General features: G+C 44.2%; 1 protein-coding gene across 1 annotated transcript; it reads left to right on the top strand.

Annotated features, from left to right (window-relative positions):
* Nucleotides 1–1,380: 1,380 nt before the first annotated feature.
* Nucleotides 1,381–2,682, top strand: LOC144753007 (uncharacterized). The gene has a single exon (XM_078640814.1). The coding sequence runs from the start codon at nt 1,381–1,383 to the stop codon at nt 2,680–2,682; it is 1,302 nt and encodes a 433-aa protein (XP_078496940.1).
* The last annotated feature ends 14,353 nt before the right edge of the window (nt 2,683–17,035 follow it).

Raw genomic sequence — 17,035 nt, 5'->3', positions numbered from 1 at the left:
ACAAGGAAAGGTCTGTTGGGCTGCTATTAGCTATTATTAAACTTTGATTACCACTGCTGTATTGGGTCATTTTTGGCTGTAGTAACTTTAGAAGTGTAGTTTGTGAATAGCAATGGGCTTACATCTTTGTAGGTTTTTTCATGATCCTGCCGAAACCCCTTTAACCCATCCCCAATCTCCTCCCATTTAGTAGTAAGTATTTGTAATTTTCCTGCCAGTCCACCAGGTTCCTCCCACATTTACTAATTAAAATGTACCTACTTGTGCGGGGAACATGGCAACCGGGGAAGAGACTTCCACATAGAAAAGATAGTAGAGTCGGAAGCTGAGGTCACCGCACATATGTTTGTGAATAGCATATTGTAATATATGAGTAGTACTATTGTAATTCTAATAAGCAAGCTACAAAGTGTGGGTTGTGAAAAGCCCCTTTTAATCCCGCATTTGCATAGCCAATGGGTCTTCCTTGTTGCCTCTTTTGGATATGCCACTGTTTGCATTTTTTTTGCAAAAACAATTGGAAAATATGGCTACCCATCCATGCATATGCCTGTGCATGAATGGCGGCCATCTCAGAGTGTTTTTTTTAATAAGTATATCCAAAAAACACTGGAAGAGGGACAAAGTGTGTGCCGATGCATATGCAGGGATTTGCCGCCATATTTATTAAATAGCTTATTCTTAATTAATGTTTTGCTACATGAACAAAATGGCCATTTACAAATGATAAATATTAATAAAGTATGTGTGGGTTGCCTCACATATAAGTCCAAGCAAGTGGCGAGTTAGCTGTGTGCAGCTGCTGGGCCTCCATTTGGGGGCAGGAAGGGGAGTGGTTTGCATGCCCCAGCTGAGATGGAACACAGGGGCCGTCTAGTGAAAAGAGAGGGAGCTGACATCAGGGAGAAGTGAGAGATCAGCAGGAAAGAAGGAGACAGGGAAGGTCAGAAGAGATAATACTCCCTTATGCACCTGAGTGTTGGGACTAGGACTGACAATATTTCACGCCAATAGTCGCAAGAAGAAGAGGACAAAAAGACAATGGTTTGAAATGGGATGACCCAAAGCTCACTCTGAGTATAGGTTAACATATTAGCTACAATATGTTTGCAGATGACAAAAAAAAAAGCTGAGGGCAAGACCTAAAAAGGGCAGTGTGCATTTGATATCTGTGCTGAAGGGACAAAATTGCTTTGCCAGACAAATATATGTCTGACTTGTATTAAAATTCTGTTTATCATGATTACTGATGTGTACTAAATGGATGGCTTTACAAATGCACTCAGGTTTAAAACTCTTTTTTCATCTGCCTCTTTTTTTACAGGCTTTGCACTTTGGGACACTAGACTTTCAACCTCATACACATCTAACTTTTCAGACATGGCTCCTCTAAAAACAAAGCAGCTGATATCCCTCATTTGCTTTCTGTCAGCGGCCGCTTGTATAGCATTGGTCTACAATATCCATCGATGTAACCTCCTGTTGGAGTTGTTAAAAACACAACAACAGATTGCATGCTCCCAGAAGACTACCATAGTCAACAGCACCATCACAGCATTGAATGGCACTAGAACCTTTGTCATCGCAGCCTACTATGACAACAGAAGCACAAACCTTGTGCGCATCATTGGGATAGTCCACCATGAGGAAACAAAGGACCTTTATTGCTGGTTTCAATGTCGATCCAAAAACAGCAATGTATCAATAATCAAGGCACACATTGACATGCATTCAGATAGGTTTGGATTCCCTTATGGTACAGCAGATATCCTTTGTCCTGAGCCAGTGGACTGTGATCTGAAATATGTGTTGATTCATTGGTCGCGAGAAGGGGACTGTGAACACATACCTATGTTTGAAATAAGAAATCGCCACCCAGAGGCCTTGTCTGCAAATTTTACTCTTTGCATTTCTACCATGTTTGGCAATTACAGCAATGTTCTACAGTTTGTGCAGTCTGTTGAGATGTATAAGGTGCTGGGGGTGCAGAGAGTGGTGATATACAAGAGTGATTGCAGCCCCTTGATGGAAAGAGTCTTGCACCACTACCTGTTAGAAGGCATCGTTGAGATCGTGCCCTGGCCAATTGCATCACACCTCAAAGTTTCTAAGAGATGGCATTATGATTTTGTTCCAGCAGACCTGGGCTACTATGGGCAGCTGACAGCCCTCAATGACTGTATCTACAGGAATATGTACCACAGCAGGTACTTACTGCTCGTTGACATTGATGAAATGATCATATCGTTAAAGTCCAGGGATCTAAAGAGCATGATGGCTCATCTTGAGGATAGAGGGGACAACATTGCCGTCTTCTACTTTGAAAATGTTGTCTTCCGCTTTGACGTGTTTGATTATACTTTCAACATTTCAGCCTGGGGTGGAGTACCAGGAACAAACGTGCTGCAGCACATCTACCGAGAGCCGCATAGAGAGGACAGGAAATCCAAGGGGAGAAAGATGATCATCAACCCAAGAAAAGTTATTCAGACGTCAGTCCACAATGTCTTGCACGTGAGTGGGGACATTGTCAGTGTTCCTCACAATACTGGAGTTCTTTTCCATTGTAGAAAACAATATCAGCCAAACCTGACAATAGATTCTCTATTTAAAGACACAACAGTATGGAAATACAGCACAACACTGATTCATAGAGTAACAAATGTGCTGAAGAACCTTTAATAATGAGCTGAATGACAGGCTTAATAAAGAAATTAGAGTGTATTTATATGGAGACCATCTATAGAAAAATTGCATCATACTGAATTATGTGTGTTCAGTAATGAAAGGACTGGTTGTTAAACTGCTTTCATTGGGTCAGTAACAGCTGTGTATACTACTGGAATGTTGAGTTTTAACCCGTTCCATGCTCCCGTTGGCCGTTGGCCGACGGGAGCACTACCTCGCGCCCACTTAATAGAACGCCCGCACGCGGCAGAAAAACTGCCGCGGTTAAGGCGTTAAATACAGAAGTGCCAAAATCTTGTGGAACAACTGTTGGGAACTAAAATTTTGTGAAGGTATGTATATAATTACAGATTTAATGTACTTAACCATTTCGCTGGTATGCCTCCCCCTCCTCCCCCACCACTGTGCTAAGCCTTCTTTTGGCGATTTGGGCTAGTTTGCACTTAGGCCCCTGTAACTATTTGTCCACATATGGTATTAACGTCAAATTTGGGCCCTTTTTTTCTAGCACCCTGAGGACTCTAAAGATACCCAAAGTTTGTGGATTCTCCTGAAGGGGACCTAGAAAGTTGCCAAAATACATCAAACGTTTTCTTTTTTTCAAAAATTAGATCACAATGCTGCAGAAGAAAGTGTATGATTTTTTCTGCAAATGGCATCAGCAAAGGATTTATGTTGACAAAATCACCATCTTTTCAGCTTTCAGGGACAGGCAGACTTTTGCCAGAAAAACTAAATTTTCTACACAGTTTTGGCTTTTTACTGGGACATAGCCTATTTTCACTATTTTTTGTGCTTTCAACCTCCTTCCAGTTAGCGGTAGAAATGGGTAGGAAATCAATAATGGATCACAAAAAGCTATACATTTCTGAAAACTAGACAAAATTCTGAATTCAGAAAGGGGTCTTTTGTGTAGATCCTTCAAGGATGTTTATGGAAACTAATTATTGAAAATAGAACATATTGAAATTGAGTTGAATAAAACTGCCATCTGTGCCAACGTTTTCACCTGTAACTTCTTCTAAATATGGCAGATTAATGGAAGCAATATAACATTACACTTGCTGGGCCCTTTAGGTTGTGGGGATTTATAGGACTTGCAGGTTCACCAAGAACCCGAGGAACCAAGAGCCAATAACTGAGCTGTGTCATGCAATGGTTTTTTATTGTGTACCGGGTATATCACAAATCATTTGGTAAAATTTAAAGAGTGAAAAATAGGTACAAAAGCAACCAATATAAATCCGAAATGGGAACAAAATAGAGAGTTTTTAAGCAGTGGTTTTTTGCACATTTCCAAAATTGTGGGTACCCATACAAGCATTTGAATTAGAGGTCATTTTTTCAAATTGTCTAGCATTTGACTAAGTCTCCCGATAAAAACCTTACTTGTGTGAGTAGGCCTAGTGTCCATGACAAGAAACAGTCCAAAGCGCAACATGGACACATACAATTCTATACATTTCTGAAAAGGCTTTCACCAGGTTCTATTACCCAGAATCCCTTGCAAACCTCAAACTTTGTAAAAAAAAACACCAAATTTTCCTCAAATTTCTGTGATGGAAAGTTCTGGAATCTACGTGGATCCACAAACTTCCACCCACCCCACATTCCCCAAAGTCTCCCAATAAAAATGGTACATCACATGTGTGGGTAGGTCTAGTGCCTGCAACAAGAAACTGGCCTAAACGCAACATGGACACAGCACTTTTTTATAGTGAAAACTGACCCTTTGTTTTTGCAAAGTGCTTAGCTGTGGATTTTTAACCCTAGCTCTGCCGGCACTTAGGGAAACCTAGCTAGCCTATATATTTTTGTTGGCTCCCGCGGACTGCAGTGCTGATTTTCTCATGACACGCCGTCTCACCGACAACAGGAGATGAAAACCACGTTGAACCAGACAGAAATGTATCTCCTATGGTGGGCAAGTGGAGCAACTCCACCCGCTCCCAAACTCTGCGGAATTCCACAGAGTTTTCCTGCAACTCCGTGGAATCCCGCGTATCCGCATAGTCCAGCTCTGCGAGCTCTGCCCACCCTTAGTGGGCACGCAGTTGAGCGGTGTTGGAGGTCTTTGTGTTTAGAGAAGGACAGTGCCAAAGTGTGGCACCGAAAATGTGTTGTGTGGCACATCGTATGCCATTAGAACGTGGTCATTACAACGACTGCGTTGTTACATCGTGAACCATCGTAAGTCATTACAGCGACTTGTGATAGGGGGCACAAGGTGTTGGATTTACAATCCAACACCTTCCCTGCTATTGCATAAACTGGAGTAGGAATAGTAAATTGTACTATTCCTAAGTCCAGCGAGCCCCCTACAGCAATTCATTGTAACGACTTGCAATGTAATGGTTTGCGATGTAACAACGCGGTCGTTGTAACGACCGCGTTGTATTAGCATGCGATGTATCGCATGCCTGGTAAAGAGACATATTCCCTTCCAAAATCATGGAGAATACTGAAAATTTGAATAGACGCAGGGGGAATGGTAACGTTGAAAATGGTGGCAATAGAAGACAGTGCTAAGCACGAAGGGATGTATGATGTTACAAAGCATGCTTTTACCACGCATGCTGTTACAACGCGGTTTTTACATCGCATACCATTACAACGCATAGTGCTTCTGGGTGCTGGATAGTGAATAGTTTAATTTACTATTCCAACTCCAGTCCCCGTGGACACTAGGGAAGGTTATTGGATAGTAAATTAACCTATTCCCTATCCTGTAGCGCCCCCCAGAGCAATGCGTTGTAATAGTTTGCGTTGTAATGGTTGCGTTGTAACAGTAGTGCGTTGTAAAAGTTTCGTTGTAAGTGATGTTTCCCAGCACGAAGGCATGTGCTGGGCACACCTGGGATATGATGAAGTGTTGTGAAAGGATGAAAACCAGTAAGGTAAGGTGTGTGGGGCAAGGCTCAGTACAGCGGAGCCCTAGGTGTTGGAGTTTTTATTTATTTATGTATGTAGTCTTCTAGACCTCAAACGTACCCAAAATATTAAAAGTGCTTTACACAAACAATTGAAAAGTTACAAGATAAAATAAGACAGTCACTCTTCACCCCAGAAAGATGTGTATGACTTAATAGGTGATATAAAATAAGAATTGGGTTATATACACAAATTAATATATACATAAACATATAAGTACCTTGAAGGAAAAATCTGGTATTATACATTTTATGAGGAAAAGAACTATTGAACCCTTGCCCTGCTTTGATGCGTGTGAAAGTGGTGAACATGGGTCAGACCTCCTCTCCCGCATAGCACAGGTTGCGTGTATTCAGAAGTTGAGGGTGTCTCTTGGGCCCTCAGACATCGAGATGTGGTTGGTGCAGGGTTATTCACCCATATAAGGGTGCCTCTGAGATGTTCACAAGGGTGTCTTTCTCTCGGTCCAAACAAGTAGACAAGTGGCTTGCTCAGGAGCGCTCACACTTCTGGGGGTGCCTCTCGGGTCTTCCTCAAACGTCTAGGGTGGCTCTGAGGTGCTCACATCTAGTTGGTGGGGCACTGGCTCCTGGGGGTTCACACTTTGGGGGTGCCTCCTCTGTGCCCAGCCACGCATTGCAGCCTTCTTTGTTTCTGAACAAGGCCCTCGCACACCCTACACAGGGGTACTTATGGGCACAGGCACTTCTCTGCAGGCAATCCTAAGTCCTGCAAAGAGCCAAGGCTGATGAACCTCCAGCAAGGAGCACCAGACACAGGGGCATATGTACAAGCCCCTATCGCCATCACAACGTCACTTTTTCTGAAGTTGTGGTGGCGATAGGGGGTTAGCTTTATTTACAAGGCAGGATTAAGCCACTTAACGTGGCTTAACACTGCCTTGTGAGTAAGTCCCGCTTTTATGCTAGGGCTAGCGTGCAAGGGGTGGACAGTGGGTGTTGCGGTGGGCGTTCCACTGCAGCACCCATCGATTTTGACGCTGCCCCCATATGTACAAGGGCAGTGTACATAGGAGGCAGTGCCAAAATAAAGACCACCAGGGAAAACCTGGTCCTAACTTGGCGAAACGGGGAGACATGCATTATTTCTCCTCGTTTTTTATTTTTCCATGTGTGCTGCCTCATGCAGCACACATGGAAAAAGCAAATTACCAGGGATTGTTTATGTACAGGAAGGTTTACCTTCCTGTACATAAACAATCTGTAACACAAATGCCATGTTGTGACTTTCAAGTGTGCTGCATGAAGTAGCACACATAAAAGTGACAAAATTGCATTTTGGGATTGTTTATGTGCAGGAAGGGACACCTTTTTACACATAAACAATCCACCTCTGCACACAGACACCTCTGCAATATGGTGCAAGGGTGCCTGCGTTGGCGCTACACTGCTAAGTGTAGCGCCAGCGGGAAACGAAAGCCTGCACCATATTCTCGTAAATATGGTGCAGCCTTGCATTTCAGAAGAGGCGGAGTGAGGAGGTAAGCCATGACGCCTAATGCCTCACTCCGCCACTTCCTCGTACGTATGCCCCACAGTTTTAAAATCCAAGTCCTGCGTAGAAACAACCAATCCGAGCCCATTCTTGCCACTGGGAGCAAAGAAAACCACGGTTCAGCCCTAGTTTGAGGTTTTAGACAGTGAGAAGAGGACTGTCTGGTATAATTTAATTTGGAATATTTGTGAAGCACATGGTTACTGAGGTACTGTTTTTCTGGCGCTAGGAGATTTTGATAAAATAAGAAAGGAGTGATTTAAAATAAATATAACACATATGTTTTCATCACTCTCTTGAAACCTTCCTCCATCCAAGTGGTGCACATCAGTGGGAGGGCATACACGGTGGGATAGAAGTGAAAAGGAACACAGAAAGCTCTGGAGGGAGAATGGACACCTTTAGGAGGTCAAACTTCTAACACACACAGCTTTCACCCTCTAAATAATTGTTCATGGCAAACTCATCCTTGTCAGATTCTCAGACCCCATTAGGTTTTGAAGCAGGAGCGGCCCGTGCAGGTGAGAGCTGTAGGGCCGGATTTGGGGGATTGGTCAGATGTTCACGAGGGAAAATTAAATAATAATTAATTTTCCCTCGTCATCGTGTGTCAAAATCCCCACCACCTGGCTCCACCGCCCCACCACTCTTACCTGCACGGGCGGCGGCTGTGCTCAAGCCCGTACTACGCACAACATTTGACCTATAATGGACTCTTGTTGGGTAGCTGACCTCTTGTGGGCAACCAACAACATATTGGCAGACAAGTACCTGATGCGCATGGACTTCGCTCTTTTACAACCCCTTCAAAGAGAATTCACTCCCTTCAGAGACCTAAACTTGATTAGCTGGCCAAGAACCTACTGCATTTGCCGTGTGCACAACTCTTCACAGAGATCCTACTCCTTCCAAACACCTAAGCCTCCTTAGGTGCCAGCCCCTAGTACACACAGCTATCGCCCTGTTTTAAAGTCTTTAATGGTAGTGAACCACTCGTGAGAATGAATCATACATGGGTGGCCAGGCCCCTACTATGCACAGCCTTCATCCTGTTCATAAGCCTTCGTGAAGAATTCACTCTCTCCAGACTATGAATCCCCCTTCGGTGGCCAAGAGTCTACTACGCACAGCATTTGCCTTGTCCCAAACCCTTTATAGGTTAGCTGACCTCTCATACTCAATCACCGTCTAGATACTTAACAACCATTTAGGTAGCCAACCCTACTACACACAGCTTTCATCCTTTACCATACTTCCTGGGGGTAGTATTGTGGGAATGAATCAGACATGGGTGGCCTAGCCCCTACTTTGCCCTGCTTTGCCTTGTACACAAAACTTCGCACAGTGTCCTTCCTTCCAAACACAGACGTCCCATTGGGTGGCCCATACCCTACTACACACAGCCTTTGCCCCGAATTGAATTGAATTGAAAGTAAACTTATAAACGCGCAACTTTGCCCGAAGGCATCAAGGCGCCTCTGGCATCAAGGCCCGTGGATGTACGACATTACAACGCGTACTTTTACAACGCGTGCCATTACTACGCAACTTTTACAACGACTTGCGTTGGGGGCGCTGGATAGTAAATATTTTAATTTACTATTCCAACTCCAGTCCCCGTGGATAGTAGGGAAGGAGTTGGATAGTAAATTAAATTATTTACTATCCTGGAGCGCCCCCCAGCGCAAGTCGTTGTAACGACTTGCGTTGTAAAAGTTGCGTGGTAACAGTACCGCGTTGTAAAACCTTTGTAGTAAAGGTTGTTCCCCTTGCCCCGTACATGAGGCTCCATGGAGAGTCCACTCCCTCTAAACATCTATGCCACTTTAGATGGCCAACCCTTACTTCACACAGCCGTGGTCCTGTATTGAACTGTTTGTGAGTAGTCCACCTCTCACATGCAGTTTCAATTTTGTCTAGCAATGCTGTGAACTACACTGCAGTTTCTCTGTGAATACTGGCTGCTACAAACCTACTTGTAGAACATTGCAATGTTTGTCGTTCTGTTTCTCCCTTTTTAATTACAACATTCAAATGTCATTGGGTGGAATGTTGTACTACCTTTATGGTGCTTTTGCCTCATGCTACACTGGTTGTAAAAGCTTCTATTCTTCTTTAGAGGCACTCCTTTGTGGCACAGGCCTATATCTTCAGTAGAGAAAGCTTAACAACCTGTATAATCATCAAAAACAGATTATAATACTACAGTGTAACAGCGATCTTGGAAGGAGGGATCCCTAAAGTATGGTGTAGTTCCCTGCCCTTTATCTGTGCCAAAGTGACGAGACACGTATTGGCACAGCTGAGGGACAAGTGCCTTGATTGCTGGACATTGTCACAGCTCTTTCTGTATGTATGTGTGCTAGTAACTACTGCATACACACAACAAGATCTCGGCGCTGGAGGGCAGGGGGGGTCGCGCGGTACCGCCATGCTTGTGACGGAACCACTCCGTCACGAGCCACGGGCGCGCTGTGCTCATAACGGAGTGGTTCCGTCACGGCCCCTTCCGCTCATTAATTCAGCCGCGCAGGCGGGGAATTGATGCAGTGTGGGCGGAGCATCCGTGGCGTGACAGAACCACTCTGTCATTAGCACAGTGCGCCAGTGGCCCGCGACAGAGTGGTTCCGTCACGAGCACGGAACGGTTTAAACTAGAGGCACAAGGGACTGCAAAGCTCCTGTATGATCCTGGAGTCTGTTTTGTTCTCTTATATGTGCAGTATAGGGCAGAAAGTTTTAATAGTTTTGTACCAATCCGGCAGCACCAACTAGCCCTTCAAAGCGAATTCTCTTCTTCTAAGCCTTACGGCCTGATCCGCAAAGGGCGTCCACACTCGTGGTATAGGCCCTGCAGTCGTGGCGGACCTCTGCAAAGAGAAACAGCAATGTGGAGGTCCCTGTGGTACACAATGAATGATGCGTAGTCCAGGTGTAGTAGTAGGTTCCTCTTTATTAGCAGGTAGTTAGGTGGCAGGTTACAAGATATGAAGATACAAGTAGAAAACCCCACCAGGAGAGAGCTTCCAGCTCCTCAGCCTGAGATGACCAACTGACTCTCTAGCTAGAGTCAGGCACTTAACATTCCATGATGTCACAGGACATTCTGATGCAGTGGTAGAGAGGGAAAATACATAGAACTATTTACCACACATCCTCTTCCGTTAACAAACAACAGCAAGAAAGAAGACAAGATGGAGCAGAAGGATTCAGAGGAGACTGTAGACTTCAGAGCTAGTAAAAGAGACAATTTGAAAAGCAGGAAATTCAAGCATGAAAGCAGAAACAAAGAACAATAAAAAGAGGCATGTAGAAAGATAAACATAAGATGCACAGATGAATTAAATGCAAATAACATAACATGCCCATCCACCCTCCTTAATAAACAAGGTAGCGATCCTAGCAAATCAAGCAGAGTGTAACAACTTAATGACAAAATCAGTGCAGATGGAAATAAGCACAATGAAAAGAACATAGCAACCTACACAGAAAAGGAATGCCTTGCAAAAGAGACTAGTGCATGATATGCACTGACAACCTCCCCATAAAGGGTACACATAGAAAGGCAACCTTAAAACCGTGGAACAAAAAAAAACTTCCCAGGAAAGGGAAAGGGAACACCAGAGGAACCTAACAACCCTGGAACAAAGTAGACAATAGCCACACCAAAGTGGCACAACTACACCAAAAGGTAGCGCTGACAACGCACCTCAACTACCCACACAGAGTGATGCAAATTAGACCAACACAGATAACCTCCCCTAACAAAAGGGTACACCCTTGAACAATGTAGGAATTGTTCAAGATAACATCACTAAATGGCGGCGCTGACAACGCACACCACCTTCCCCAGAAAAGGGTACACAAAGATACTAATCTTTGAAACTTTCTAACAAACTAGTTACATGCAGACTACCTCCCCTAATAAAAGGGTACACCACGTGAAAGTGCGCAACGTAACTTCTCCAAAGAGTGACAACAAGACCTTAGGAAACAAAATGTAGGTACTGACTGGCACCATAACCCCTCAACCTCCCCTAAGTAAGGGTACACCATAAGTACTAACCCTACGTACATGGATGGGGTACTAATTAGACACAAACACTCAATCTGGCAAAGCAGGGTGAGACACAGGAATCACACCCTGTGGGACCAAACATCACCTATATATATATTGATATACAGGATTCACCAAAAAGGTACAACATCTCCCTAGTTTCAAAATTAAGACATTGACTAGCCCCACGCCCTCCCCTAAATAAAGGTACACTTTAGGTTAATAACTCTTAGTACATAAAAGGGCATCAATTAGACATAACCAAATAACTTGCCCAATAAAGGGGTATATTTTGTAAGACAACACAATAATATAAAATATGAGTATACGTGAACTCTCCTAGTAAAATAAAGACAAATGTATATTACTGTTGTTAATTGAAGATATTATTCTTGAGTATTACTGTAATTCACTAATATAACTACTAACGACATCAAGAGCATGTGTATCGCTAGTATAAACTGTGCGTGTAGACGATGAGATCAAAATACATGTTACTGACAGATACACAAATAGCGTGTGTATCACTGAGGTAAACGTGCAAAGAACCTCGTGACCTGTGGCTGATGCGCAGATAAAAGTACCTTGAGACCTGAGCCTTCGGATGCACAAACAGCGTGTGTATCGCTGAAGTAGAGTTGGAGCGCAAGAACCGCTAGCAGGAATGAGACGATTTCAGACTGCACGCAGTGACTATCGGAGTCCGTTGCTGTGGAGACCGAACAGCGCAGTTAGTATGCTGGAGACTGACTTAACCAATATGGCCTCTTGAAATGACGTGAACAAACCGGAGCAAGCGTTGATTGAAGGAATGCTGAGAGCGTCATCACTGTCATGCACCAACACCCCCATTGATTCCAATACGTCATCAGAAGTGCCGTGAAAGGCGCAGAGAACGGAAGACCAGAAGAGAAAAACACCGTTGGTAATCAGTCAGACACTTGGTGAAAAACGTGTCCGTTGTGAAGCGGTGGGACACCACGCGACAATTAAACAAGGTAGGTAGCGTGCAAACAGTATATTCAATCATGTAATCATCCTCCCAGAAAATGTGATGCTGATGAAATAAAATATCCAAAAGTTTCGTGCAGACACTTTTAAAAACAAAAACAAGAACACTTAAGTCTTTATCTCACGACTTTGTAGTCGGATTCTTTACGTTTTCATTGAAGCTGACATCAATAACTTGAGTGGGAGAAATCTTAGTTTCAAATTCGTCATGTCTTGGAGTGTTCTAAAGTTGACAGTTAGACTGTAAATTACGCGTGGCACAATGTAAAGCACAAAAATAGACAACAAAACTGCCTCAAAACCTATGTTAAACATGCTTTTCAAAGATGCATAACAGGTCATTGAGGATACTACCGATGTTGAAGGCTGTTGTGAAGGAGGAAGCACTGTTTGCGCCAGGGCACACCCGTGAAAGTAGACGCAGAAAGCGCTAACATGAGAAAACGCGCCCATACTGTGAGGATACACTAGACTCCCTTGTGTCACAGTAGTTGTAGAGAAGGCGAACTGTCAAGGCGTAAAAGCAACAGAGACACAACAGGTTGATCAGGCCAGCTGGGTCACACACGCTTTTAAAGCTGGAGGCAGACAATCTCCAGATGACAGCAAGATGGCAGTTAGTTCCTTCACAAAACAGACGCCCAGGGTGCAGGCTGTCCCAAGTTGAAAAGGACACTGGTGGGGTTTACTGGGCGTTACTCTGATCTCCAGGAAATCGACTTACTTGAATGTAGAACAGGCCTTGGTTTCCTTATAGCTGAATTTCTATCCTCTTTCTTTGTAGCGCAGGTTAGTCCAAGAAACGTCGCCAAACTGTGGTACACAATGAATGATGCGTAGTCCAGGTGTAGTAGTAGGTTCCTCTTTATTAGCAGGTAGTTAGGTGGCAGGTTACAAGATATGAAGATACAAGTAGAAAACCCCACCAGGAGAGAGCTTCCAGCTCCTCAGCCTGAGATGACCAACTGACTCTCTAGCTAGAGTCAGGCACTTAACATTCCATGATGTCACAGGACATTCTGATGCAGTGGTAGAGAGGGAAAATACATAGAACTATTTACCACAGTCCCTCCGCGACTGCGGGGCCTCCTTCATGAGTGCGGATGCGCCTTTGTTAATTGGGCCCCTTGCTTTTCAGTTGGGAAAATTACTCTAGAGAGGGCCTTTTCTGGTTAGCACATACTACTGAGTTAGACTGTAAGGATATATAAAAGTGCAATGTGTTATTATGTAGCAGAATGTTCTTATATGTTTATAGTTTGATATTGTAATTATTAATGTGCAAGGGTCAGATTTACAAAGAGTTGACACAATGCAGTGCAGCAAAAAAAGTGAACTGGGGAGACAACAACTGTGCCATATCTACAATGAAGGGGTGCCATTCTGCCCACGCTGGCGCACTTTCTACAGCCATGCCCCAATGTGGGCACCCTTGTGGTATATTGGACCGAATGTTAGCTGCGTTGTTGTCAGCGTCGTTTTTCTGCAAGAAGTGTTCCCTTTCACATGATATATGCTTTAAAGATACTTTCTCTTTGCATGTGTTGCAGAATTCAGCACAAATGCAAAGGTGAAACAACAAAGAGAAATACAAATATTTCTCCTAATTATAGCAGTCTGAGAGAGGCACAGGATTTTAGAGCACAGTCTTGAGTGTAATTCTTGGTAAATATGGATTTGAGGCACAATAAATGAGTGGATATATCGGAATGCCCGTAGACCACCCATGGAAGGCTCCTTGACAAAATGTAATGTAAGGCAGTCTGGCACTTGATTTGTTTAATTTACAAAGTAACCACTGGATCTTCTGAAGTGTTGAAGGAGAGCTTGAAATTACCTCGAGGTATTGGTCAGAACCGGATCCAGTGCCCTTTGAGCGAAATGTATTTAGTTTCCGTTTGTTCACAAACCCTTCCAAAGACGACATGTTGTCCAGAAGGCTACATGCGTGTTCTGTGTTCATTGGTTACTGTTTAGCACATGTTGCTGGTTCTTGCCACGAGAGGGAAGTAGAACCAAATTAGAGGAACTATGGATAACAACTTTCAGGGAAAATACTGATGTTGTTACATAAATAATGTGTTTGTCAGATATATCTTTCCGGACATAAATACTTGTTGATTCAAATTTTTCAATTCAACATTCCAAAACATGTAAATGCACATGTTAATGCGCACACGTTGATGCTGACGTGTGATAAAATAAATCGAGTCCTGGCAATGAAGGGCCAAGAGGAGCAACAGGCGAAGCCAGACCCCCCCTTCTTGCTTCATGAGATCAAGCAGGCCAAGACACAGTAGGGGATTGGCTATGCACAGGGGAAGGGGCGGGTGTTAGGGAAAGTTATTTAAGTTAGGGAAGGTCAGGAGTTCAGCCTCTTGCTCTCTCCTTCACCAGTGGCAGGGAGACTTTAAAGTGAGGTGCACAAGAGCCCTGAATTCTTTGAGGGCAGGAGTGAGTTTTTGAGCTACTGCCACAGTAGGAAAAGGTTTGTGCATTCCTGGGGGGTATGCAGTGGTTTGGGGGATGGTGAGTTAGATGCAGGCGTTTCCACCCCATGGAGGGAGGGAAGCACGGAAGAGGGAGAGACGGAGTGTGGGGTTTGAAGCAGGACAGGAAGGCTTCATTGCAGGATGTTTGGTAGGGTAAGAGAGAGAGACTGGGGGAATGCCTGCAGGGCAGTGAAAGAAAGATGAAAGAATGAGGGTGGGGAATGGGGACTTGGGGGGGAACAGTTGTCACACCTTGAGAATTGTGCGGGGGGGGGGGGGGGGGGGGCAAGGAGTCTGCCAGAAATCTTGTGGTTTTATGAATTTTACATTTTGTTAAAGTTGTTTTCAAGCTGAGAAGCAGTGACATAAACCAGCCCTAATAAAGTGACGTTTTATGCTTCATTATGGGTGTGACAAATTCACGAGTCTGACTCAGCTTTTCATGTTTGCTAGGTTGAGCATTAAATTGGGTAACAACACCACCTCGCATTACAGTACACAGAAATGTCAACAACGGGGAGTTAGAGCTCCGTGGAATATAAATTAATCTGCATTGTGCACCTGCCGTTAACCTTTCCTATGTTGCCCAATTCTTGGTAGTTCAAGCACCTTAAGGAAGTGACAATTGCATGTATCTGTTCCCCGCTGCACTCCGTATTCCAGATCGACCGGTTTGCATGTTTTTCTACCAGTGGAAGCCAAATCCCAGGGGCTTGGCCTCTCACAAAGGAATGGATAAACCCACAGGTATCACACTGCCAGCTACACAGCTCAGTGAGTTAAACCCTTGCTGCTGAAATCTATGGGAAACCGGAAGGTCACAGGTGTAAATTGTAGGCCTTATTCTTAAAGGTAGATACAATGGGGGCAGATTTACAAGCCCCCTGTGCCACCAGTACGTCACTTTTTGTGACGTACTGGAGGCGCATTTCATTTCTCTATATTTACAAGGAGAGGAAAAGCCATGCTGCATGACTTTTCCCCTCCTTGTAAATATGGCACCTTCACATACAGCACTTTGTGTGGAAGGGCCGTTCCATGGGTGTTGCTGTGGGTGTTCCCACACAACACCCATGGAATGAGACACATTTCTAGATTTACGATGCATGTCATTGCGGCGTAGTGAGGCGCAATGAAGAGAAATGTTTTCATTTCTCCTCGTTTTTTCCTCTTTCAAAGCGTGCCGCATTCTACAGCACGCAATGAAAGAGGAAAATGCCTATAGTGATTGTTTTTGTGCAGGACAGTGCCCCTTCCTGCACAAAAACAATCTCCTGTACAATGCACGCATCCTTGCACCATGGTGAAAGGGTGCCTGCGCCGGCGCATGGCTGCAGTTTGTGCGCCAGAGCAGGGGGAATCACAGGATAGGACATGTTATTGTAAATATGTTGCAATCTTGTGCTTCAGAAGTGCCGCAGTGTGGCGCAGCAAAAGGGCTTGCGTTGCTGCGCTGCGTCACTTCCTTGTAGATCTGCCCTAACGAGTGTCATTCATTCAACTGTGTAATAATTGCATCCCAAGAGAGAGTTCAGTCCGCGATGAGTGTTACATGAATAGACAGTGTTGCTCTTGGGATTATTTTGAACAGTGATAGATTTGATGCAGATAAATCGTACGCATGATCGGGCCTGACTAGGCGGGGGTGGATTAAGGGAGGGTTTGTGTTGTTCAGAATCTAAGATTTTCTACAGAGAGGTATTGGTGCACCATAGAGTAAAGCGCTCAGTTCTTTTGTATTTCCTACATTCACTCCTAGGCTAATATAAACTGACATGACAATGCACTGCTGGGAGAAGCTACCTCACTAACATGGGAACCTGAAGTTTACATATTATGCTCAAATTCATTGCAGTAGGTGCATTTACTCACTGATTAAATGGGATTAGAATATATAGCTTGTCTGATGCTCATCAGTGCTCTGCAGTGGTTGAATTTACCTACAGGCTTTCCCCCTTAGAGCAAAAGCCTCTGTGTTCCATGCTATGTACACAGATCTCTGAAGTCAATCAATGTACCCACTGAACATTTTAACAAGAGTTGGAGCTCCGGGCAGGCATACTCAACACTTGGGGGCATATTAGCAAGGGCACTATCGCCGCTTTAGTGGGACTTTTTCCCGCTAAAGCGGCGATATTTTTATCGCCCTATCAGCAAGCTGTCGCTAACAGCAGTTAGCGACAGCTTTTAGGAGATAGCTACAGGTTTGGGGCCTGCTTCGCATGTTAGCGATATTTATCGCTAATAACATGCAAAGTGGGCATACCCAAACTGTTAGCGACTGAAAACAGTCGCTAACACAGCTATCGCCTATTAGCAAGGCAGGCGAAGCGATACAAAA

Source organism: Lissotriton helveticus, chromosome 5_1 (genome assembly GCF_964261635.1).
Source record: "Lissotriton helveticus chromosome 5_1, aLisHel1.1, whole genome shotgun sequence".
Classification (NCBI taxonomy): Eukaryota; Metazoa; Chordata; class Amphibia; order Caudata; family Salamandridae; genus Lissotriton; species Lissotriton helveticus.
Note: the sequence above shows the minus strand (reverse complement) of the source record. Positions and strands in the feature narration are given on the sequence as shown.

Excerpts from the sequence above, each read along its gene's own strand:
- LOC144753007 (XM_078640814.1), top strand. The coding sequence starts at position 1,381 with ATGGCTCCTCTAAAAACAAAGCAGCTGATATCCCTCATTTGCTTTCTG.